Consider the following 26,830-nt stretch of genomic DNA (forward strand, 5'->3'; position numbering starts at 1 on the left):
ATTTGGACTAGTGCCAGGAAGTCCATAGTCCTAGCTTCTTAAATTTGACACTTGAAATTATTCTTCACTGTGACTGAAGTAAGTGTTTGCGCAGTACTTGTGGACACACGGCTTGCCAGCCCCAGTCAAGAAGCGTCTGGTATAGACATCAGGGTTCTAAGATCGACTAGGAGTTTCCCAGGTCGGGGTCAGTTTTTAAAGAGGCCCGCTTCATCCGAGTGTTGCAGCTGATGATGCAGCTTCGTGCTATTTTTTTCAGCATAGCTCCATTCTTTTGCTGGGCTTTAGGTTTCTTGCTATTCAAGTCATGGTAGTCAGCATAAAGTGGCAGTTAACGCGCCGTAAGGGAAGGGTCTGACAGCTTTCACACAACCACATAGAACAGTTTTCATTGGCCCGGAATCCGAGCTAGGAAGTAAGATCGGTTCATGGTGCATTTAGCATAGGTGGGTAACTGATTTTCACTGCCAACCATAGACTCCATTTGTTGTGTTAGGTGAAAAATGGTTTTTAATGCACTTCATAAGATTCTAGTTTATCTAAACCTTAATCTGTTGCTATAGTGATTTTGTGGTTATGCTAAAAGCTAGTATGTTTTTAAAGTGATTCTTCTTCCTCTGGGATTCGCAAGAAGGCAGAAAATCTTCACTGTTTTTTATTTCTTCAAAATATCTTTAGTGAACACTAAACTATAGTATGAATTTCCAAATGTGGTCATTGCTGTTGATTCCACGAGAAAAAGCCCTTCATCATATCTAATTTCTGTTCTTAAATGTAGTTGGAGATTTTTGACTGTCTGGTTTCCAGAATGTTTTTGGTTATGGGCCATAAACTTCAAATGCAGGTAACGGCTTCCGTCTGATTCAGGCCCCAAACTTAACTGTGTTAAATAAAAATCTAAAAGAATATATTCTTTTGTAACATAACACTTTAATATCTTGGGAGACTATAGCACTAACATAAAAATTATTACCAACACGTCAAATATTTTGACTTTGGGACCGTCAAAAACAAAGCTCCAACCACCCTTTCCAGCCCCATTTATTTATAACAAATCTATTTGCATTTTGTTTTTCAGTGAACTGAAGTCCTGTGCTTTTCCACAGTAGTTAGGAAAAAAATGCTTTAAAATATTTTTTAAATGATGGCCCAGAAAAGTATTCGGCACAGCAAGATGCATGTGTTACTGTAATGAAAATATGGGATAATAGTGTCACTGAATTTATGCCCTCTCCCCAGTCTTGCTGTTTCTAGCAAGAAGTTTGACCTGTGACTGCACTTCCTGTTTGTGCTCATCAGAAACTGTTAATGTCTGCTTTTCTTTACCTTTGCAGTCTGTAACATCACACTGTTTATTAAAAAAAAAAAAATCTCCTTGTGTTCAAGCAGTCCTTAGTGTGCTACATTTTAAGCAAAAATTTGGGATCATTACAGTTCACCATTTCTTTTGAATACTTAAAAACAAATCAGTGTAAACAATCAAATTTTAACTGAATTTGAGTTCGTACCTCATGATTAAGAAAAGTTGATTGGAAAAACAAACTAGTATGCCCGAAACGACGCCATTCAGGTCTCCCAAAGAAGAATAGAAAGAGCTATGCTTGGAATATCACGTTTCACTCAAATGAGAGAACGAATCCGGAGTTCTGACATCCGTCGATGATCAAGGATCAGGGACGCTGTCTCATATGCCAAGGTGTCGAAAATCAGATGGGCTGGTCACGTAATGAGATTTAAAGACGACCGTTGGACTAGAGCTGTTACTGATTGGATTCCACGGGATGTCAAGAGACCGCGTGGCCGCCCACCTACCAGATGGTCAGACTTCTTTGTCAAGATCATGAACGATCGGTTTGAGGCCCTCCATGTTCCCGGAGCGAAGAGATGCCATTGGGCTACACTAGCACGCGACAGGGACAAATGGAGACGTTACTGGCGCCCGCTCGAGCAAATCGACGACTAACGGGAAGTTAAGTGATTAAGTGATGCCCGAAAAGCCAGTTTTTCTGCCCTGGTAGAGCTATGAATACTAGAGAAATGCAGTTATAGATTAACTTCCTTCAAGCATAAAGGATTTTATAACTGGCATCTTAAGCAGAAATATGCAGAGACTTACTTGTACGAATGGCTTTATATATGGAGTTAGACACTTTTTCAAGTTAGTTGAACACCAGAACTTGAACCGTTAAGGCGAACTAGAAGCAAACTGGTTTCGCTTTTTCAATGATCATAATCTTTGCAAAAGGTAAATTTGGGCTTTCACCAGTAAGGCATGGGGACATTGCTTTTAAACAATTTACAGCAAATAATCACTTAACTTGTGTTTATTTACCAAATGGTGTGAATAACTTTGTTAACATGGTTCCAAATTAACTTTATTCCCCAAGAATAATATTTGTCTTTCCTGAGAGGAGCCAAATGCCCATTCTATGAATGGAAAATTGTAGTAACTGAAACACTTTTCGGTTTTACACTGAGAGTTCCAAATGAGTGCTCTTGAGTTTGGTAGGAGGGAAAAAAAATCACAAGAAGGCTGGAATGGTGCTAAACTCACTAAAAAGTGAAGTAGAGGTGTGCCCTTCATTTAAAAAACTACAGAAATTCATTCTGCAATTGATTTAATATGTATAAAAATACAAGGAAGTCTTTAGTCTGCAAAATAATGTATCACACCTCTCTAAAATGAATATTCTGGGCCTTAATTGAATATATTCTGATTTGGGGCCACACGTGGTGGTCCTGCGGCTTCTTCCTGGCTCTGAGCTCAGGGATCACTCCTTGAAGGAGACCCCATGGGACACAGGGATCAAATCCAGCTCGACTGTGCCAGGCAAGTGTCTTAGCCACTGTACTGTGTCTCCAGCGCCATGTTCTGGACTTGAGATGCCTGTCAGGTTTAGCCAGCCCGTTCCTGCAGCTCCCTGCCCCGACCCACTTAGTGAAAGTCACCAAGACTGATAATTTATTTTTTAATAATAATCATACCCATTCAACAGGATGGCTCAATCAATGCTTAGGCCCAACACTGCACCAGTCAAGCTGGTAATAATCAGGAGCCGCCACAGTCCCATCTGGCAGTGCACTGGGAGCTTAGGCGGGGGTGCGAGGGTAACGCAGAGGGACGTGGTGTCAGTGGTCGGTTGGTGTGTCGTGTCGAGCATGGGCTCCACCACTTTGAGCATATTCCCGACTTCTAGACTTCTAAAACTAAAGCACGTTGGTTTTCAGAACCAAGTTTTCAATCCATAGTGCAGTTAGCGTAGCAATTGCTTGTGGCGTCTTATTTAATAACCGTGATAATTAAAACATAGACAAGCAGTGTGGAGCTTTTCTACACTTTCTAATCCCCCGTGTGGATTAGCTGAGGTTAATTCTATGCAGGACAGTGTCTACCTGTTTCTCAGCACATCTCGAACCCTCTCTCCCATTCCCACCAGATTGTGCAGAAAGAACAAAATGAGCTCATGGGAGGCTAATTTAAGCAGAAAAGAAAACTTGCTGAAAGAAAAATTACGTGGTTGATAGCAAAGTTCAGTACAGCAACTCTAAACTTAGTATCTTTTCTGTGTGCCGAGTTCTTCCTCCAGCATGAATTTGGAACTGAAACGGGAGACTCGGGTTTTGTGAAGTTGCCAGATTATTCTCTTTCTGTGGTGAATGAAATCTCAGACTTTTTTGAGAAATGTTCTTATGTTTATTCTATTTACAGTGTCTGTAAGTAGGCTGATTGTGCATTGCGCAGTAGATTAGACGCCCTTGTTGTTTACCAGTTCCAACTGGAACTGAATTCGAGTGCAGCTACCTTGAGATGTTTTTGTCATGTGATAACAAAAAACGCTTCCTTAGTTCACATGTAATGGAACTTGGGAGAACAGATAGGGAGTGCTCATGCATCTACAGCCTAGAGTACATAATGAAGACTTCCTCTACAGTTCTTTCGCGGACCCAGGGAGATAGAGGGCCAGGTTTGGTTTCCAGCACCACGTGGTCCTTCACACTGCCAGGAGAAACCCCCAAGCACGGAGCCAGGAGTAAGCCCTGAGAACTACCAGGCCCCAAAACCCAAGTAGATAAGTGAATAAAGTGCTGCTTTCCTTATAGAAATAATCACACTTCCTGTTCCTCCATGGTTCATTTGCTGAAGGCATCATTTGCTCTTCCCCCCAGGCGCAGACCGTAAGGATTGGGGGACCAGGGCTTTAACCTTGTCACCATTGTTGCATTTCCCCGCTCCTTCCTTTCCTCCCCCGTGTATTGCATGGTTTGAGTTGATGCAGTTCCGTGTAGGCTACTTGGCCACCCACCTCATTCCTGTGTGCAGAGCTGTATTTCTCGCACAGCAGGGACAGGTGCTGTGTTAATCTCACCATGCCAACAATCAAGGCCCCACCCAGCAGAGTCAGCGAAGGCCAAAACACACAGTGGAAGATAATCATGGGGTCATACTTGTTCATGAGAACAACATCTTCTGCTTGGCTGCCTGGACTGTAGAAGCATGAAAACGGGGTCCCATTTTTGTGATCGAAGAATTCCTTTATGTCCAAAGCACTGTTGAGTAAGTCATGTCTATCTCGGTGGCACTTAGGAGTGTAAAAGCACTGGGGACATGGAGGAGGAAGAAAGATGAGGATGTTGCCCCTGACCCCCAGGCACTTACACAACAATTTTCCATCTGAAACTGCCTTCTGGTATAGCTGTTGGTGGAGACTGCTGCTCTCGGAAATGACTGCACTCAAGGGGATGTGTTGGCAGGAGCGCCCAGATTGAGATGGCCAGTTCAGGCACTAAGCAGGGATGTGGGAAGGAATTCTTAATCAACAGATGTACCAGAAGAGGCGATGACCAGCTTCAGAAGGACTGTGCTGCTCCCTAAGCTGGCCTTTGGTCTCTTCCTGGACCGTCTACTTGGTTAATCCAGTTGTTCACTCAACTAAATGTATTGATCTCTATGTAATTTCACTACCTCCATTGTCTGAATATTGCCTAATTTCTTAGAGTAAAAATCTTCCCTGAAATATAACATGGAGATTTTTCCCCTTGACCCTCAGAATGGCCGAAATTTTGATTCCTGCAAGGCAGAACCAATAGGGGAAAAAAGAAGGCTCTCAGCTGGTTTTTGTTTTTTGTTTTGTTTTGTTTTTAAAGAAAAAAGAGAAAACAGTAGTTAAAGCACTTGCCTTGTACACAACTGATCCCAGTTTGATCCCCGGCACTGCATATGGTCCCCAGAGCTGATCTAGAAGTGATCCTGGAGCACAGAGCCAGAAGTAAGCCCTGAGTAAAACCAGGGGAGTACAACCAGGGGTGAACCCAAAAAACCCCTTCCCAAAATAAAAGGAAAAGTCTGAGATTTATTGTCATTATCTGCTCTGCACTGGAGATACTGTGTCATGCTTATAAAAAATATTTGAGGCCTTTCAAAATAATTGCTCCAAGTGGGGGAGAGAGTACAGTAGGTATGTACTTCACGTGGACCCCCAACCCATCCAGGGGTGATTCCCGGTGCAGAGCCAGGAGGAACCCAGAGTACTGATCACGGACCCACAAAATATAGATAAGTAAAAACTATTGCCTCAAAAATAGAAAATAGAAGTCACCGAATGAAAGTGATTAAGGAAGACAACAAAGGGTGACATATCAGCTGAGCTCATGCAACTCAACTTCATGGTAGCATGTAAACGTAAACTTCGAATCCCATTAACCACCTAAGTAACCTTAAAAGCAAACTCATAATCTCTGAAGGGTTTTTTTCTTAACAAGAAAAAAGGCTTGCAAGATGGAAGGCTTCTCTGTCCCCGACTTCAAGCTCCAGTGGTACTGGAATGAAGACGCACCTCAGACCAATGGAACGGAACTGAGTCCAGAAAGACATCCACGGGTATATAGATGGTTAATCTTTGATAAAGAAGCAAAAAGTATAAAGTGAAGCAAAAAAAAAAAAAACCTCTTCAACAAATGGTGTTGGGACAAGTGGTTGGTCACATGAACCCCCCCCCACCAAAAAAAAAAAAAGAATGCAGACTTCTTTCTAATACCATAGACAAATTCAAATAAAAATAAAAGACATCACTATCAGACCTGAATCCATAAATTATATCCAGGAGAACATAGGTAGAGCACTTCATGGCATCAAAGCTAAAGATTATCTTCAGTGACTCATGCAATTGACTAAGCAGATGGAAACAAAGATGAATGGGATTACATCAAACTAAGAAGCTTCTGCACAGCAAAAGAAGCAAGGACCAGAACAAAGAGACACCCTCAAAAATCCCAGAAGAGAGCAACACATTGCAGAGATGCCTCCTCACCTGTGCCAAGCTGACTTCACTGGGGGCACCTCGAGTGGTGGGTGAGCCTATCCCAACAGAGTCCTGCCCCCACAGAGCCCCGGCAGCCCAAAACCTCCAGAACCCAATCATCACCATGCCTGTAGCCGATCTTCACAGGCTTGGGATGAGCCCCTCACACGTGAGAATATATACACTGAAAAAAAACCTGGTATGTGGGTTTTGTGATGAAAATCTCCAGGCTCTCGCAGAGTAGGCAATGGGTGCCCTCTACCCATCTCCCTGTGCTTCTGGGAGCCTGGCAGCCATGCCCACGAACTTCCTCTGGGTGCCATATAAATTCTTTAATGGCCATGATCTAGAGATTCACAAATAATTATCAGAAGAAAGCAACACACTGCAGATATGCCTTCCAACCTCTTAAGTGCCATTCAATTAAAAATTTAACTCCAGTTCTAAAACCCTATTTAAAGTTTTAGAATTCTATACCCCTAAGGTACAATGAGTAGCACACCACATTTGATGGGATGTAAAGTAGAAGGCAACCAATCTTGATATATATATATATATATAGATATAGATATAGATATAGATATATATTAGCTCAACCTGTAACCGCATGTTAGTGTTAGTGATACAGGGGCTTAATGGCTCCAAGAGAGATATACAACAATTTTCACACATTTTCCTCTAAGGAAACCTTTTTAGATCACTTTTAGTGGATTATTCATAAGAAGCAATACAAAATATTTAGGGTTTGCCTTTGGAACAGGCTTGGGTGGTGGTGAGAAAATTCGAAATAATGGTGGTGGGAAGGTATAATGGTGGTGGGATTGGTGTTGGACTGTTGAATGTAATAAATTATTGTGAACAACTATAAAAATGAAAAGATTTTAAAAGACACCCACAGTGGGAAAGGATACTTCCCACCACTCATCTGATAAAGGGTCAATACCCAAGATACATAAAGTATTGGTAGAACTATATGAGAAAAAAAAATAACTCCAAAAAATGGGAGTGTGGGACACAGATAAACAGAACATTCCTGAAACATAGCTAGCCAAATTTGATCAACAGCACTTATTATCAGGGAAATGCAAATGAAAACAACAATGAGATATCGCCTCATTCTAGTCAGTGTTGCACTAATAAAATGAACAAAAACAACCAGGGTTGGCACTGATGTGGAAAAAAAGGATCCCTCTTTTACTGCTAGTGGGAATGTTGACTGGTCCAGCCTTTTTTGGAAAACAATCTGAATACTTCTAAAAAAGTCAAGCTCATTTATGGCCAGCAGTTCCACTTCTTGGAATGTATGCCAAAAGACCAAAAACTTTATTCAGAAAAGATCTTTGCATTCCTATGTTTGTTGCAGCACTTCTTATAATTCTCAAAATCTGGAAAAAACCCAAGTGTGCAAGAACAGATTACTAGATAAAGAAACTATGGTACTGGGACCAGAGAGATAGTACAATGGGTGGGATACTTGTCTTCTTTGTAGCTGACCCAGTTTCAATCTCTGGCACTCAGATGGTCCCCCTGAGCCCTGCCAGGGGTGGTCCCTGAGCAAAGAACCAAGAGTAAGCTCTGAGCACTGCCAAGTATGGCCTAGAAACAAAAAACTCTGGTACATATACACAACAAAATACTAGTCAGCTGTAAGAAATGCAATTAATGATACATGGATGGATCTAGAGAATATCATGATGATAGGATAGGCCCAGGATGATCTGTCATATGTGGGGTATTAAGAAACAGTGGAGAAATAACAAATAACCAAAGGCAACAGAAACCAAGTACTGGACTTGAGTAGGAAGCTTACCACTGGAGTGAATGAGGGTATTGAGTGGGGACACTGGACGATGGAGTGGGTAGTCATTAACAGTATGCCAACCACGATGCCTAAGATTTTTTCAATTTCAAAAAGACAAGAAAAGTGACTTGCTTGATTTTAAATAAATTCAAAAGTGCATTTTAGAATCTGTAAGAGACTGAGTGGGACCTCTCGAAGCAGAACTGCCTACAAATGAATCTGTTTATTGGCTCAGCCTTTAAGTGCTGACTCCAACTTGTGATATTGGAAAAATTCCCCCTCCTGACTAGACTTCCCATTTTCCTTCCAAGAATACTTTTGGCTTCAGTTATCCTCATTTGACCTCTGTCAAACAGTCCCAAGCCAGAAACAGATTTACCTCTCAAACACCCTGCTGAGGGCAGTCTGCCCCGAAAAGATCCCTGTGCTCAAGACTCTTGGCTCTAATTGCTGTGCTTGGCACACTTCCTAACGTCTCTGTTACCTTGGAATTGATCTGCAGCGCCTCTTCGTTGTAGTGTAGGAGCACTTCCTGCCCCGAATGGGTGAGATTCACAAACACCTGAAGACATGGGTACCTTCCCTGGCCCCGGCAGTCCATCCCGCACGTGAATGCACAGTCCATCCAGTCTTCTGTGATGTGTGTGTGCAAGAGAGTGCAATTCGATTCTTCTCTCTGAGTGCTGCAAGTTGAAAAGAAGAAATGAGAATTGAGTTTTGCATGTCTAACATGGCAGCCTGAGGCAGGTGCCTGTTTCAAGGCAGTCAAGGACCTTCAGTGCTGACGCAGCACTTTCAGGGCATGGAAGACGTGGAGGAAGGCAGGGAGAGCCAGCAGAAAATTACAGTCTTTCTTCTCCAAGTCTCCGTCAGACCTTCCTCGCCACATCTATCCTCTATATTGTTCAAACTGCAGAAGCATCCAAATGTGTTTGGTAGAATGACAAATTTTCTAAAACACAGACTCTACAGCAACATTTCCCAACATCTGGGTTCATTTATTTTTCAGAAGGCCAGCAATCTGTATATTTTACTGTTTTTTAATATGCACATATTTAGAGAGCTTCGGCAATATTACCCTATACACTATAGTCACCACGATTCTCTCTCTCTTTCTCTCTCTCTCCCCCCCCCCAACTTACCTCTCATGCCTCATCATCTCAAAAACACAAACCCTTTGGCTTCTCTTCGTAGAAATACACCTTTGGACAAACCAGCCACAAGATCCCATAAGTCAACACAGACTGTGGACATTTTCTACAGAAGTAGAAACCTATTCTACTTCCAGAGACAAATGAAAATCTTATAAGCAAGAAATTACCTATTAGAAAAGTTACTATGTTGGGCCATAAAGATAGATGAATGGTCTGAGAACACGTTTTGCATGCATGTGGCCTGGTTCCATCCCTGGTATCTCATGGGCCACTGACCACCTCTGAGAACAACCCCCAATCACAGAGCAGGGAGAATCTCCCCCCACCGCAGCATCATTTGGGTATGGTCAGAGAAAGAGAGAAAGAGAGAGATTCAGTTATTTTTATTATCAGTCCCTTGAGGTGATTTTTAGCTACATCCTATTTACCTTTAGAAGTTATTTACTTTTCTAAAGGTAAATAGGATCTAGCTATTTACATAAAGTAGAAAGCATCCTGCTTCTCATATACAGATGATATAAAAGTTCCATAAATGGACTGAATTCAATTTGACTTGGAAATGTTCCTTGAGAGTGTGCCCATATCCTACATGAACAGAATGTCCTAGGTGCTAGAAGTCAAAGACAAAATTCCCACTTGTGAAGACTTTGATGCCATTTGAAAAGAAAACACACAAGTACATGAAGTCATTAGGGAGCCATTTCAGGCTAAGGTGCAGAGGGGTTGCTGAGAGAGGTTTTGACAGACCCTGTAGGATCAGATCCTCATGGACTCCTGTACTCACTCCTTGGCGGGCCCTATGTTTCCTAAACACAAGTTCAGTGAACAAATTCTGAAGTCAAAATGTTCAAAAATACTGCTCAGAGAGGGTTAGGGTGCACTCCTGGGATCTCAGACCACATGTAACCATTTTTACTCACTAATAAATTAAAGCTGAGTCACAGAGTGAAGCTGAACATGATCTCCAGATCCAGGATATAAAACGCTGCATGGAGCCTTAGAAAAACAATGTCTTAAGTTAGCAAATAAGTTTCTGCTATGGGTTTAGCACCAGACTTCTGTTGGTTTTTCATTTTGTTTGAGGGCCCCATCCAGCAATATTCAATACATATTTTTTTCTATAAGGGCCAGGCCAGAGCCTGTCACAGGAACCAAAGATATATTTAGATATAATTATTCAGAGCTGAAATAAATGGGCACATTAACTGAATGAGCAATTAACTTGCCTTCAAACAGGCAAAGTCCATCATTTTATTGGGAGACAAGGACTTCATGAAGAATGAATAGGTATAAACAGCTTTTATGTGTCAGGTAGACATGGCCAAACTCAAAACACTCCAACTCAAGGACATCCAAATAGGAAAGAGATAGAACTCTCACTATTTGCAGATGAAATGATACTATATTTAGAGAACCCTAAAGCCTCTACCAAGAAACTCCTAGAAATAATAAACATGTATAGGAAAGTCGCAGGCTATAAAATCAATACCCAAAAGTCCATGGCTGGGGCCAGAATGATAGCACAGTGGGTAGGGCATTTGCATTGCATGTGGTCGACCCGGGTTTGATCCCTGGCATCCCATATGGTCCCCCAAGCACCGCCAGGAGTAATTCCCAAATGCAAAGCCAGGAGGAACCCCTGACCATCGCTGGGTGTGACCCCCCCAAAAAAAATCTAAGTCCATGGCTTTCCTATACACAAATAATGAGAGAGAAGAAAGTGATATGAAAAAGGCAATCCCGTTCACAGAAAAATCAAGTACCTCGGAATCAGCTTAACTAAGGAGGTAAAGGACCTGTACAAAGAAAACTACAAAACGTTACTTCAAGAAATAAAAGAGAGGGTCTGGCGCGATATAGCACAGCTAGTAGGGCGTTTGCCTCACACACTTGGCCGACCCAGATTCAATTCCCAACATCCCATATCGTCCCCTGAGCACCACCAGGAGTAGTTTCTGAGTACATAGTACATGAGCCAGGAGTAACCCCTGTGCATCGCCAGGTGTGACCCAAAAAGCAAAAAGAAAAGAGAGAGGACATGAGGAAATGGAAACACATTCCCTGCTCATGGATTGGGAAAATTAACATTGTCAAAATGGCAATACTCCCAAAGCATTATACAGTTTCTATGCAATCCCTATAAGAATACCCATGACATTCTTTAAAGAATTGATCAAACATTCCTGAAATTCATATGGAACAGCAAGCGTCCACGAATAGCTAAAGCAATTCTTGGGAAAAAGAAGATGGGGGCATAACCTTCCTCAACTTCAAACTGTACTGCAAAGTGGTAATCATTGAAATGGCATGGAACGAAAATAGACCCACAGACCAATGGAATAGGGTTGAACATCCTTACACACACCCTCAAATTTATGAGCATATAACCTTTGATAAGGGAGCAAGAGATGCAAAATGGAGCGAAGAAAGTCTCTCAAAACACTCCAGCTCAATGTGCTCACATAGAGGATCTTCTCCAGAATAACTGCATGTGAAAGCAGAATGTGTTACTTTAATGTCCAATTTGCAGTTACTTGTTGAGTAATGTTGAGCCTGAAGTTCGGAGATGGCAAAGCGAAGTGCTTCTTCCCAGCTCTTCCTTCATGCCCAGGTCGCCCAGCCCCGAGAGCAATGGTGAGTGGCCCTACGACCCCTTCCAGGCCCCAGCCCGGAGGGTTGAGAAAGCAAACCAGCCTCCTCTTCTCTCACGGGCATGGGGCTGATCTGAATTGGAAGTTCTCAGTCTTCCTTCTCTCTTCCTTACCTGAGTATGAAAGGCTTGAGGATGGTGGTTCCGAGCAGGAAGAACATGAGGACAGATGAGGCCATCATCACAAACCCTAGCAGCATGGCACGGTCCTCGCCCGCGCTGGACGGTAGCCTTGGGTGCGTGTCTGATGGGTCTCCATTTGGCTCTAGAGCTCCCTTCCTCGTGGAAGCAGGAAGTGCTGTCCTGAGGGGAGAGGAAAGAGGACGGTCCATTAAACTCAGATGGAAGTAGGAGGCAGGGTGAGGAGAGGACAGGGTGGACCTCGTTTGCTGCCCTCCTGACATGTGCGGGCAGGTTTGATGCGTCAATGACATTCCACATTCAAGTTGATCAAACTCTTTCTAGGGCCAGAACAAATGGTCCAGTGGGTTAGGTGCTTTGCCCTGCACACAGCTGACCCCATTGGATCCTTGGCACCACGTGAGTTCTCCTGAGCCCCATCAGAGGTGATCTCTGAGCACGGAGCCAGGAGGAAGCCCTGAGCACCTCCTGGTGTGACCCCAAAATGATGTGTTGTAAAGACTGTTGATGGAACAAATTAATACTGACTCATTGCCTGTTGGAAGGTCTTAGAGAAGAGTTTCAGCCCTGACTAGAAAAGGGAACCCTCTGAGAATTTTCATTTGCTTCCGGTAAACAAGTGTTATGGACTTAGTCATCTGTCGGAGATACTGTAGAACCTCCCTGGAAAGATGTCTAACATTGTCTTGAGAATTCCGTATGGAAAGAATGACGCTCCAAGTTTGCTTTGGAAGTGGTCATCCTGAAAGAGTTAGATTTGGCTCGTTTCTTTCTATCCAGATGTTGGAAAGGGGCTTCTAGGCGAGGGCCCAGTCCCCTCGGGGTGCTGAGAATTTGCGTGGTCCTCTCCGGCTCTCAGGCCCTCTCTGTCCATCCACAGCTCCGCCTTAGGCTCTCTCTCTTCCTGTCAATGTCTGTGCATCTCTGTGTCTCTCAGCTCTGTTTCTCTCTGTGTGTCTGATGGTCTATTTCTCTATTTCTCTCTCCTCCCCTACCCCTCCTCTGCTACCAGAAGCCATGATCAATGCTTTCACAATGGGGTGGCCAATGAGTAGTAAAAGTTAACACACAGATCAGAGCCTGGACAGCTCCCAGCCCTTAGCTGCGATTTTGTTATTTGTCTGGTCTTTTATGTTTGTTTGTTGGCCTCTGTAGTTTGTTTGTAATTTTTCAAGTCTTTGTGTGTATATGTGTGTGTGTGTGTGTGGTGGGGGGAGGGCTAAACTTTTTTGTAGGATAAGTTGCTAACACTTTAAGAATCATGACATTTCTCATAAAAAATGATCATTTCTGACTTGAAAACAACCACAAGCCCACATTCCTATTCCTGAGCAACTGGCCAGGCCATGGGACAGCTGTCCCTGTGGGTGGGGCGTTTTCTCCAATTTGCCACAGTCCCACCACATCCTGTGGCCTGTGTCACTGATTTGCTAGCCCCCTCCCACCAGTAAGCATCTGTGTCCAAGAGGTATTTGCATTTTAAGAGGCCAAATGAATCTTAAGCCAAACAACTGCAGCTTTAATGGTAGAATCTCTGGCTCCAGCGAACTGCATAAATGCTTAGCTAAGTCACAGAGACAACGACACTGAAAATGTGCTTGTCAAACAGGCAGACTGTGGGTCGGGCAGGGCACACTGGTGGAGGAAAGTTGACACAGGTAGAGGGGTTGGTGTTGGAACATTGTATGCCTGAAACTAAGTCATGAGTAACTTTCTCAATCACGGAGCCTTAATAAAACATTGAAAAGAAAGAGAAAATTAACAAAAATTGAAGCCTAGCACCAAATTAGTCAAAGGAATTGCTAGCTGATTTCTTTCTACAAATTTGTTCTATACTTGGAGCCAAAGCAATAGTACAGTGGGTAAGGCAAATGTTTGCTTTGTACTTGTTTGATTCCCCCATATCCCGTATGCTTCCCCAGAGAACCACCAGGAGTAATTCCTGAGTGCAGAGCCAGGAGTCAACACGGAGCATCTCCACGTGTGACCCAGAAAGAAAAAAACATCTATTCGATCCTTTATCCTGGATCCTTCCCCATTCCTCTCCCTGACTTTCTTTGTCCCCGGGAACATCTCCCAAAGGGAGCAGGGGTAACATCAAGCAATCCAGAGCCTTCGTTGGGAGCACCCCAGAGGGCAGCCGTGCCGTCACCATTACCACCACCACCCTTGTCTAAGGCACTAGATTTGGGAGCTTGGATCTCCTTTGCTGCTACTCACCCTCTGTCATTCCACCCTCAGAGAATAGGCAGGGAAACAACATGTAAAATTTTGATTCACAAATCTGGGAGGCTCCAGGGGCCCCTCCTGTGACTCATAGGCCAACGGGGCTATGTGGTGCCAGGAATCGAGCCCAGGCAAGTCGCCGTAGCCACTGAACTAGCTCCAGATCCCCCTGAAGTGAACCTTTTATTTGTTTTTCTTTGGGGGCTGCACCCAGCAGTATTCAGGGGATATTCACGGTTCTGTGTTCCAGAGTGACCTGACAGCATTCTGGGGGGACCACATGTGGTCTGAGGATTCAAGCTGGGGTCCACAAGATTCACAGCAAGTGCATCAACTCCTGAACTGTGCCTCTGGCTCTTCAAAGTTTGAAATATTTCATCAGCGGTTGACAAACGGACTTACCAATTTAATCAGGCAAACTGATTAAGAAAAGACAACCTTAAAAGAACTTGTAACTAAAGTTTCCATATTTTCTAGGTTTCTAGGACCAACATCTCTGCCTTTCCCCCTATGTCTTAAATTTGCACCTTAATTGGATTGGATGGTAAGGAATTACTTTTTTGCCACACCTGGTGGTGTGCAGAGCTTACTCATTCCTGGCTCTGTGCTCAAGGATCCATCCTGAGGCTGGAGTTATAGTACAGCGGGTAGGACGTTTGCCTTGCATGTGGCCCACCTGGGTTCGATTCCAGCATCCCATATGGTCCACTGAGCACCGCCAGGAGTAATTCCTTAATGCATGAGCCAGGAGTAACTCTTGTGCTTCGCTAGGTGTGACCCAAAAAGAAAAAAAAAAGGATCACTCCAGATGGTGTTTGGGGGACCCTATGTGGTGCCAAGGATTGAGCTGGGGCCAGTTGCATGCCAGACAAGGGCCATAACCCCTGTGCTGTCTCTCTGGTATATTTTAAGGAATTTTAAATGCTAACACCCAGGAGACCCAGGGTTGAAGAGGTTGATTATGAGCTATCACCAACAATACAATTCTATTTTTTAGTCTATTGTAATCTTTCTTTTTAAAAATTTTTTTACACTTTCTATGGTGGTTTCTCAAAATAACTAAAATTGTGATCTAGCAATGCAAAGGAAAAGATATCCTCATCCAATATACAGTGTAGTATTACCTACAAATGACTTGAATATGGAAACTGGTCATTGTAGGTAGTACATAAACATATGTTTATGGATAAATAAAGAAAATGGGAAATTTTATTTTACACTTTAATCCAGGAGTAAATCATTTCTTCTTCTTCTTCTCTCTCTGTCGCTCTCTCTCTCTTTCTCTTTCCTTTGAGGCACTGTGGTTTGCAATACTGTTACTGAAAGGTTAACATATATATCATTTGACCTCCTTCAGCACTCAGTAGCAATACAGATACAGCCATGAGACAGCCCCAATTGTAGTATTGTCTATTACACAAAGCTGGCTTAACCTGGTTCTGATCTAATTTAAGAATAAGACTACAGACCTGGCAGTATACAGGACAAGTGGATGCACCAGAGGGCCCTTCTGAAGAGGTTGTGTCATGTTGGGGTGGGGATGGGGAAGGAAACAATAAAATAATTGCTAAAAAGTGGAGTTAGCACCAGAGCACAACGTCTAGGGAGTTTGCCTTGCATCCGGCAGATCCAGTTCTTTCCCTGCCATCCATAACCCCATCTGATCCCTTGAGTCCTGCCAGGAGTGATCTTACGGTGAGAAAAAAATAGACAACAGAATCAGATCCACTCAAAACTTCCTATGATCTGACAAGAGCCATGATTGAGTACACCCTGAGAACAGTGGGCTGTGCCACGCCCCCCCCCCCGAAAAAAATAACTAATAGCTAAACTTAGATACACCAATACATTTTTATTCCTGTAATACTAACTAGATTCTGTTTCATAGCATGACGAACTGGACATCCACTCTGAGTGCAAACAATTCTGGTCAAGACTCTAAAAAAGAGTGGGAGAAACCCAAAGGAGCAAAAGTATGTGAGAGTAGAAACCCAGAGAGGAAAGAGAAAAATTACAATCTCCCATAGGATTACACAACCTTCAGGAGATCCCCAGAGAGTTTGTAGCCTGATTCACTAGCTGGGAAATCCCAAGTCCCAGAGCTAAGCAAGCAGCTCATTAAGAACTCAAGCTGGCAGCCCTCAGCTCCCGCGCAGAAACAAATCCTCCCCTCTCTGGAGAAGCTGAGCTCTGGCGTCTGCCAGCAGGAGCCCTGTCCCTCCAAGGAGGATGTGCTCTCATCCAGAAGTCATACTACGCATGATCAGGTCTTTGAGAAAAAAATAGACAACAGAATCAGATCCACCCAAAATGTCACATGAGCTAGCAAGAGACAAAGATACATCTTAGTAAGTAGAAAGAAACAAAGGAAGGATTTGAAAATATCAAAAAGGAGCCGGGAGATAGGAGTTAAGGTGAAGCCTTGTCTGCCAGTTCGTCTCTGGTACCAACCACATGATCCCCTGAGCACAACCAGGAACAACCCTCAAGGCCCCGAGCACCACCAGAACAGCCCCGGTAACCCCCAGCCTGGCACCCTCAGGCCCTTGCATTGAACAGTCACTTGGGAGGTTCTGGAAAAATAAAGAAATCAAAACTTTATAGCACAGATGAGCTTTTTGTTTGTTGTTTTCATTTTGAGGCTATTCCCAATTGTGCTCAGGATTTGCTTCTGCATATCAGGGGTCACTCCTAGCAGTGCTTAGGGGACCATATGAGGTTCAGGGAATCGAATCTGGGACAGCACCTGCTGTATCATTACTTCAGCCCAGAATAAGCTTTTTATTTTTGTGTGTATTTGGGGACAGGGTTGTTTGTTTGGTTTAGGTTTGGGGCCACACTTGGTGATGCTCAGGGGTTATTCTTGATTCTGAACTCAGAAATTACTCCTGGCAGTGCCCAAGAGACCATACGGGATGTGAGGAATCAATCTTGGGTTGGCTCTGTGCAAGGCAAATGCCCTACTTGTTGTACTATCTCCTCAGCCACCAAATGAGCTTTAAAAAAAAAGAAAAGAAAAAAAGAAAAATATATACACTTCTAGAATATGTCCACACTACTATTTTTAGATCAAATCTCATGTTTAGGGAAAAAAGAACAAAAATTCAATGGAAAGATTTACTAGATATTCCAAAAGAGATCATTGATAAGGAAGGAAATGGAATGTGAGTTCTTCAATGAACCAGGAGTTCTTTAATGAAAACGGTTTTAAAATGTGGAAAACAGAACATTTCTGAGAGTAAGTTGTTCAGAATTACAGGAGGGAGGGAGGGAGAGAGAAAGAGAGAGAGAGAGAGAGAGAGAGAGAGGTCATAAGCAAGATTTCTCAAAGTAATGAAATTCCAAAATTGATAGAGACCAGTCCACAAACTCCAGAAGTCCAGGGGGAATAAAATACAAAGAAATTCACACAAGGACACATGACAGGGATAATCATAGATGTAGACATAAAAATTCCTAAAAGCAGCCTAAAATAAAAGATTAACTTCGACAAAACAGTACAATTTTTATTTTTATTATTATTATTATTATTATTTTGCTTTTTGGGTCACACCTGGAGATGCACAGGGGTTACTCCTGGCTCTGCACTCAGGAGTTACTCCTGGCAGTGCTCAGGGGACCATATGGGATGCTGGGGATCGAACCCAGGTTGGACACATGCAAGGCAAACGCCCTGCCCGCTGTGCTATTGCTCCAGCCCCAGAACAATTTTTAGAGTTTTGCTCCAACAAGAGTGAAAATCTGTGACAGAAATATTGTCACTATGTGGAAAGATAGTCAGGGAGTTAGTTCAAGGGGTCAGGCCTTGCATGCAGCATGTAGCAGATCTGGGTTCCGTTCCCAGCACCACATATGATCCCATCCTCAGGCACAAGCACAGAGCCTGGAGTAAGTCCGGGCATCACCAGATACCACCCAAACCTCTTTTTCTCACAATTTAAATACAGTAAAATAAAATTGTAAATGTTTTTGTAAGTATGAAACAAAGACATTCTGACATACACAAAATTCACCAACCAAAGGCCTCACAGGAGAGAAAGTCACATATTTACGTTAAACAGATTAAAAAACAGTTCATATTCAGGGGTTGAATTTTTACCGGAAATCAAGAGCACTCACAGGGGTCAATGGGTGAGTAAAGATAATGACCTTATAAGATAATAACAATAATTGCTGTTGTTATTTATGTCTTGTTGAGTGGGAGAAAAAGACAAATATATGGCAGAGTGTCTAAATTAAAGGGGTGACATGGCAGGAGCATCTAAATGAAAGGGTGACATTGTCGATGTGTCTGAAATGCCTATTTTGCTTTATTTTTAATTACTGTGGTGAGCACGCCCAGTTGCTGGGGCGGGGGGAGACGGGGAATGTGTGGTCAGAGGACACTTGCACATGCCAAGCAGATGCTCTACCCTTGCAGCCTCACCCCTGGCCTCCTAATATTTTTCAGGGAAAAGATGAAGAAATAGATTTCAACTTGTTAAGTTCAAGTCAGTACAATAAAATTCCTGGAACATCCAGCATGTGAGTACAAATTTTTACTGTCACTTCCAGATGAGTAGAAGAGACAAAGAAAATCAATCTAAGAGAGTGCAAGAAAAATAAACTCAGGGGGGTAAAAAGACAAATACAAAGCATAAAAATACGATAGCACAGCAGGTAGGGCGTTTGCCTTGCACGTGGCCGACCCGGGTTCGATTCCCAGCATCCCATAGGGTTCCCCGAGCACTGCCAGGAGTAAATCCTGAGTGCAGAGCCAGGAGTAACCCCTGAGCATCGCTGGGTTGACCCAAAAAGCAAAAAAGGCAAAAAAAAAAAGATAGCACTGCAAACCTTCATCATCACAACAAAAACGGCAACAAAAGGAGGAAATGGAACACGCAGGAGCCAAAGTGATGAGCATAGTGGATAGGGCATTTGCCTTGCATGTGGCCAACTTGGGTTGGATCCCTAACACTCCGTATGGTTCCTGCAGCCCACCAGGAGTGATCCTTGAGCACTGCACTGCTGGGTGGGGCCCAAATACCTCCCTTTTTTTAGTGTAAATATATATAATAATACGGGCTGGAGTGATAGGACAGTGGTAGGGCATTTGCCTTGCATGCAGCCAACATGGCCGAACCGAGTTCAATTCCTCCGCCCCTCTCGGAGAGCCGGCAAGCTACCGAGAGTATCTCACCCGCACAGCAGAACCTGGCAAGCTCCCCGTGATGTATTCAATATGCCAAACACAGTAACAACAAGTCTCACGATGGAGATGTTACTGGGTCCACTCGAGTAAATCGACGAACAACGGGAGGACCGTGACCGTGATATATAATAAAATCCAAGCATAAAAGAAATTACAAAATAAATCTAAATTAAATGACTCAGAAGGCTAAATTTAATTATATGTGTATTTATAATGAATGTGTATTATTAAAATAATTCTAAAACATATATACGTATTTATAAATATTTTTATATAAAAGCCTAAAATTTGTCAGGGAATTTATAAGGGAAAGTGAGCTGATGCAAAACTTTTTGGACCACACCTCATTGTGGTCAGGGCTTACTCTTGGCTCTGTATTCAGGGATCATACCCGCTGGGATTCGGGGGACTGCATGCAGTGCTAGGGATTGAACCCATATCAGCCGTGTGCAAGACAAGTACCTTCCACTCTACACTATCTCTCAGACCCTGGCTGATGTGAGACTAAAGCTTTATTAAAAGTAAGGGCTATTCTAGAGTGCTAGTACTGGAATTTTAGGTCATAATGTATTTTATTTTCTTCACTCAGAAAATATTGGGATCATGATATTATCTGTTCATTCTCTGAAATTTGAAGAATTAAAAAGGTTTACATGAATATTTTTATTTATAAGGTAAAGGTAAAGGTAAAGGCCCTCCCGTTGTTCATCGATTTGCTCGAGCGGGCCCAGTAACGTCTCCATTGGAGACTTTGTTGTTACTGTGTCTGGCATATCGAATACGTCACGGGGAGCTTGCCAGGCTCTGCCGTTCGGGCGAGATACTCTCAGTAGCTTGCCGGGCTCAGTAAAAAAATAAATTAAAAATGAAAGGGCCAGGTTGGAGCAATCGTACAGCAGGTAGGTATCTTGCCTTGTATGCAGTCTACCCTGGTTTGATCCCAACACCACAAGTGGTCCCCTGAGCACTTCCCGGAGTGATCTCTGAACAAAGATCTAGGAGTAAGCCCTGAGAACCTCCAGGTGTGCCTAATAGACCTTCCCACCCCCAAATATGTTTTTTAATTTAATAGGAGTCAAAGAAGTAGTACAAGGATTAAGGGGACTTGCCTTGATGTCGCTGACCCTGGCTCGATCCCCAGTACCACATATGGTCTCCCAAGCACCACCATGAGTGATCCCTAATTGCCACAGAGCCAGTAGTAAGCCCTGAATGTCCTCCCCCTGCCCCTCCGCCCCATGACACACACCACAGGAAAAGTAAAGGTCATAACACTGATTAAACACTTAACTCATGAGGACCAGGAATAGCTTAGTGGTGAAAGTGGCCGCCTCGAAAATATAGGCTGTGAATTTGATCTCCAGCATCACCCCACTTCTCAGCAGCACCCCCCTTGGAACTCCCAAAGCCACCACAAAGTGGATGGTGTCTGGAGCACCACACAGCCAAGCATGCGCAAAGAAGCTCCGCAACTGAAGCAGTCGACCCTCAGCAAGCAGCACCAGTGAAAGTGAATGAGCAGCACCACCCAGGATCTCTGGTCACCACAGCAAAGGAGCCGGAGTGCAGGGAGATTTTTTTTTAAACTGTTCTATTCACCTAGGAGAGAGGAAATGCTGATTAATATGTACTGAGTGGCATTGCCTTATAACTGGAAGCACAGGGAGATCCACTGTTTGCTTTTGAAATAAATATTTTTCAGACTTGCAGAAATTGATAATTCACCCAGACAAATTATATTCTTGGTCAGAACTGTAGCTCAGTGGTAGACAGCATGTCTTTCACAGGCAGAATCCTAGGATCCTCAGCACCTCACACAAACACCCCATTTTTTAAACATTTTCCCTCACATGTACATGGAACATTATGAGACCCAGCCACACACTGAGCCATGAAATAAGCCTCAACAAATTTCAAAGGATTTGTGAAAGCAATGTATTTTTCTATGCTCATTTTATGAATCTTGGGAAATATGAAAAAGTCTAAAGAAGAGAACAAATTCCCCCACAATTATACCACTTAGAGATAATTACTGTTCACTTACTGGATTATTTCCCATCTCCTATATTGTTTTAAACGGAATGAACTCACACTGGACAATGTTGAGAGGGTTTGTGTCTCTGTGTTGTTTTTTCACTTCATAGAATAAGCATTTTCCCACTCACTAATGATTCTCTGCAACTCTTCTATCAGTTACGTAATATTCCGTCAATTGAACATGTTGTAATTTCCTTAACCGTTTCCAGGTTTCTGGAACCATAAACAGTCCTGTAATTAACGTTGTGGTATCGGCAAACCCCTTTCATCCAAAGACCTCAAAGCACTTAAGAGTCATATAATTTTTCTCTCTAGATGGTAGCATGAGTGTAAAATCTTTTGGGGGGATGAAGGGGGTCTTTGACCCATCCCTGGTGGTGATCGGGCATGTTGTTGGGGTAAGAAGCACATCCAGGGGTTCTGGGATGCGGACGGGGAAAACATGCAATCCTGGGGATTGAATCCCAGGCTCCCACGTGGCAAGCATGTACATTAACCATTTCCGCATTTCCCTGGCTGTGAATGATTTTTTGTTGTTGCTGCTAATAATGCATTTTCACTTCTAACTATTTTGTTCATAGTCGGACACCTCTCCCCTCTGTTACTCCCCTGGAATCCCCGCTAGCCTTGACGACCACAAATTGTGGCAGACTCCTGCTAGGTTAGCCAGAGGCAAACTCAGTCTTAAAGAGCTTGAACATGCTTATCTGAGCACAATCCTTGCCAAAGCAGCTTCTCTCTCCACTGGAACTTGTGCAAGAAAGCTTTCTCAGGAAGAAGCGGGAGCTCATCCAACTTTGATCACGCATCCGACAATCATTGCCCATGTGTATGTACATTTTTAATATTTTCTATTAGTTTAATATTAAACATGTTAAATTACTCTTCCCCTGTAATTGGTTTGTGTTACAGAGGAGATGTGGGTCATTCTTTTTCACCCTCTATTTTTTAATTACATTATTTCACCACTTCTTTTGAAACACCAAATGACGTTGAGTAAAGTCAACATAGTTCATCAAGCTTGGCAAGAGGAAAGCACAATTATCCAATTGTGCGTTTCAGGAATGAAAATGGGATCCTGTATTGCTTTGGGGACAAGAAGACTGGTCTGACATCAAGGCAACTGGGTCATGATTCAGGCATCAAGGCCCTAAAACATGTTCCCTCCCATATTCGATATTTGGTCCTCTGCCATAGGGTGAGTTGGCCATTTCATGAAGAAATGAACTCATTTCTAGGAGTTTTGTTTCCACAAAGACATGCATTCATTTCTAGGAGTAAGTGTTTCGTCTCGGCGCTTGGTTCCTTTTCCTTCCCGTGCTCCTCCGCCCAGGGGTCACTCTCTCCCCTTCCTTCTCTGTGATGTGCTGACTGGGTGGTCTTACTTCCCCTTTCCACTTCCCCAGCACCCACACAGGGTGCGTTAACTGCCCCGCTTTGACTGCTTCCTCCCTCACCATTGGCAGGCACTGCTCTTCTCTCTGCTGTCCCGTGCCCACATCTGACAACTGCCCTCAAGAGAAGGAAGGGGGGGCAGGGAGGGGGGCAGAAGTGCAGATTCAGGTCGGGGTCTCTGTTTTGCTTTACCCCGAGGAAACAAACTCTCACTTCCCCTTGAAGAAGTGCAAGTGGGTGGTTAACGACAATGGCTGTAACGAGCCAAGGAGAGTCTACGGCATGGTCTGGAGAGCACAGATGGAGCGGTCCTTAGGGCCAAGCCCGGTTCACAGACACAGGCATGAGGCAGCGAGAGGAGACCTCACTAGGATTAGTTTATCCTGAGGTCAGAGCAGGCTTCACCCAATGGGCCCATCCTGGCGGTCATGTCCTCATTGTACTGTTCAGCCAACAGCTATTCCTTGAGCATCACCTTGGGGAGCCAGAGGGAGATGGGCATGGCCCAGTGCTAGGAGCAAAGATGAGGCTTTGGGGCTTCAGACTGGGGGCCTGGTGCTCAGGGTTTACTCGTGCCTCTGATTAGGAGTCACTCCTGGTGATGCTTGGGGGAGCGTTGCGCAGTGTTAGAGGAGTCAGTCAGGCCTGCCATTTGCAAGATGACCACTCCAACCCCTGTCCCAGCTCTCCAGCTTCCCCCCAAAGTGGATCTTAAAGGGTCGTGGGCCGGGAAGAACTGCCACCTAGAGGAGGAAGCCAGCCAGAAAGGGCACGTGCCGCTACAGGAGGCCTGGGAGCTGAGCCCCCCGAGGTCAAGACCCAGCCCGGTCCCGGACTCACGGTGGCCCACCCGTCTCTGACCCCTTGTTCGGCCACGAGCCTCGGGGGGACTTACCTCCCGGGGCGCCTCCGGCTGCCCTGCAGGGTGATCTGCACCGGGATGCTGTAGGGCTGCATGAGCTCAGAGGCCGGCGCACTCCTGGCACCTGAGTCATGCCCCGAGGATGCCGCTGTAGCAGCCGCGGAAGTGGGTCCCGCGGGAGCCCTGGAGGGTGCAGCGCCCGCGTCCCTGGGCAGGCGGGGGTCCCTGGCCGGCACCCCTGGCCGGCCTGCAGGTTCCCGGCGCGGCGGAGCGGGGACGCCCCGGCAGGTTCTGCGCGGGTTTCGCGTTCCGAGCTGGTCCCCGTGGCAGGTGCTGGGCCCGCGCTCACACCTGGGTTCGCCCCGGCGGCCGCGCATCACCAAGGAGACCCACACGCCAGCGGAAAGTTCTGGGCCCTGCGGGACTCTGTCTAATTGGGGAGGGAGGATTCCGTCCAAGGGTGCCAGAGGAGGAAATGTTTGGTCCTGGCCGAGTTACCTGTCTGGGAAGCGCCAGCACCGAGCAGAGATTTGTCTCGCCGAACTGCACGTTTCAGGGCGTGGGCATCACTGACGCCGTTTGTTTCTTCCTCTCGGTGGACTCCAAGGGCCAGAAGACTCGTTCGCCCCTGCAAGTGCGGGGGGTGGAGTGTGGAGAGGCCGTCCGAGGCTTAGGGCTGTATTTCTCAGGTGCCTGAGCAAGGTTTGAACCCCTTCGCCCATGGGTATCTTTGGGGTCACTCTGGGAAACGCTTGAGCAGCTGTTCTTAGCCCCACAGGAAATAGGGTGTCCCTGGAGGCCCGTGACTGTGTGGCACCCAAGCGGCTGGACATCCTTGGGGCCTGACACGGAATCTTCTGGTGGGTGGGACTCCCCAAGTCTCCTGAGCACGTCTTGGGAGGCCCCTCCCAAACTCGGTATGGAGGGGGGAGAGGCTTCGTGGCAGAAGTGGCTGCTTTGCAAGTATGAGGCCACAAGGTCAGCCCCAGTGCCAGCCCATGAGCGAGGGCACTTGGACCACCAGGTCAGAACCACTATAGTGTGTATTAGCTCTCGCACTCAGCTGGGTATGTGCAAACGCCTCACCTGAACTGCATACCCCTTCCCCCACAGTGAACGCCCCAACAAAAGATGTGTGAGCACTGGAGTCAGAAGAGCAGCCCCCAGCAAGCACTGTGTGAGCTCTGCAGGGACCCAGTGAGCACTGCAGCCAGAGCGGGTGCTAGCACCACTGTGGCATCAGCAGGACTCCAGCAAGCTCATGTGCAAGAACCGCCCACAAATCTTGGCTGAGTGTGGGAGCCCCACAACCGGACAGACAAACCCAGAGAGCACCACAACCCGTGTGTGAGCAGCATGTCTGTGACTCCTCATATGACAACAAAGTGAAGGGGAAGGGAACGTAAAAGTAAATCTAAAATGATATCAAGGTTTAAGCACGATCAGATATTGAACCAGCGAGAGGGTACAGCAGGCAGGGCACCTGCCTTGCACGCAACCAACCCCCACCCCAATCCCACATATGCTCGGGAATTACTCCTGGCAGTGCCCGGCAGACTATATGGGATGCTGGGGATAGAACTCTGACCGTACAAGGCAAACACCCGCCCCGCGGCACCATTGCTCCAGCCCACCAGTTTACTGGGGCTGACTTAAACGTGACTAGTAGAATGCCAGCTAGACTTGCTGTAGACTCTCAAGGAACACTTTTCAAAACCCTGAAGTGAAGGAGAATACAAATTTAATTGCTTTATTTATTATGATGATGATGATGATGATGATGATGATGATGATGCTTTTTGGGACACACCCAGCGATGCTCAGGGGTTACTCCTGGTTCTGCACTCAGGAATTACTTCTGACGGTGCTTGGGCAACCATATGGGATGCTGGGAATCGAACCCAGGTTGGCTGCAAGCAAGGCAAACCCCCTACCTGCTGTGCTATTGCTCCAGCCCCAAGATTAAGTGCTCTTAATTCCCTTCCTTTCCTTGCTGTTGAAGCAGTGATAACCCAGAGTCACAGTAGTGCCACTTGGGTGCTGCAACATGCCGGTCCTAGTGCTCGCCAAGGGTCGCTGTGGAGTCCACAGCTGCTCTCAGGTGCGGGGCTGTCCAGTTTGCCGTGCGCCAGAGCTAGACCCACATACTGTGCTGTGGCCAGACAGCAGAGATGCTGGGACACAAGTAGGGCACATGAGCGGAGCTGTCAGCTTCAAGGCCTCAGACTGGCAAGGCAGATGCTTTTAGCCACTAAGCCCCAGGCTTCTCTGAATGGGATCATTTCTGACCCTCTAAGACTCTCCCTCCACTTGGCACCCAAAACTTATGCCTGCCTTCCGGGGGCTTTGGGTCATTCCTAATTTGTCATACTAGTTCCATTTAAGTGAAAATAATTATGCTTTAATCTTTATTTTTTGTACATCTTTTAAAAATATGAAGGAGACTGAGTTATTTTGATTTGTGTTTGAGGCCACACCCAGTGGTACTCAGGCTTACTCTTGGCTCTGTACTCAAGGATCACCCTTAGCGGTGCTGGGGGTAGGCATATGGGGTCCTGTGGATTGAACCGGGATTGACTGCTTGCAAGACAAACACCCTACCCATTATGCTATTTCTCCGGCCCCATGAGTAATTTCAAATTAACTTTTTGAGTTCCAGTTCATGGAACTCTGACAGGCCAGACTGATTTATTTTGGACCCAAAACAAGTCTGCCAGGATATGTGTCAAGTGTCAAGTGCCACAACTGGACATGTAAGACTGACCTAGTCCATGCTTTGCTTTCTCTTCCTTTTGCAATAGGCCTAAGCTTGGGGGGTGGGGCTGGGGAGAGAGCTCAGAGGGCTGGGATGCTTGCCAGGCCCCAACTTTGATCCCTGCCATCACATGACCCCTCATCACAGGTGACCCTGCTGATCCCACCCCCCTACACACATACACCCTTTGCCCACGCGGCATCATTGTTGGCCCTGATCATTGAACCATCTGGCTCAGTTGAGCCCCTGAGAACTGTTGGGAGTCTTTTCCCCTACTGCCACCACTCCCTCCGTTTACATAAATAGGGTCAAGATGACA

General features: G+C 45.1%; 1 protein-coding gene across 1 annotated transcript; it reads right to left on the reverse strand.

Annotated features, from left to right (window-relative positions):
• Window positions 1-1,198: 1,198 nt before the first annotated feature.
• On the reverse strand, window positions 1,199-23,851 carry KCNMB3 (potassium calcium-activated channel subfamily M regulatory beta subunit 3). Its single transcript, XM_056110770.1, has 4 exons — window positions 23,790-23,851; window positions 12,019-12,207; window positions 8,585-8,783; window positions 1,199-1,348 (listed from the first exon to the last, which is right to left on the reverse strand). The coding sequence occupies exons 1-4, from the start codon at window positions 23,849-23,851 to the stop codon at window positions 1,223-1,225; spliced, it is 576 nt and encodes a 191-aa protein (XP_055966745.1). The 3' UTR covers window positions 1,199-1,222.
• Window positions 23,852-26,830: the final 2,979 nt, after the last annotated feature.

The sequence above is a fragment of the Sorex fumeus genome, unplaced genomic scaffold, assembly GCF_029834395.1.
Source record: "Sorex fumeus unplaced genomic scaffold, SorFum_2.1 ptg000010l, whole genome shotgun sequence".
Lineage (NCBI taxonomy): Eukaryota > Metazoa > Chordata > Mammalia > Eulipotyphla > Soricidae > Sorex > Sorex fumeus.

Excerpts from the sequence above, each read along its gene's own strand:
- KCNMB3 (XM_056110770.1), bottom strand. The coding sequence starts at position 23,851 with ATGCAGCCCTACAGCATCCCGGTGCAGATCACCCTGCAGGGCAGCCGG. Across the intron at positions 12,208-23,789 it reads AGCCGGAGGCGCCCCGGGAG|GACAGCACTTCCTGCTTCCA; the intron begins GTAAGTCCCCCC and ends CTCTCCCCTCAG. Across the intron at positions 8,784-12,018 it reads CTCAAGCCTTTCATACTCAG|CACTCAGAGAGAAGAATCGA; the intron begins GTAAGGAAGAGA and ends TTCAACTTGCAG.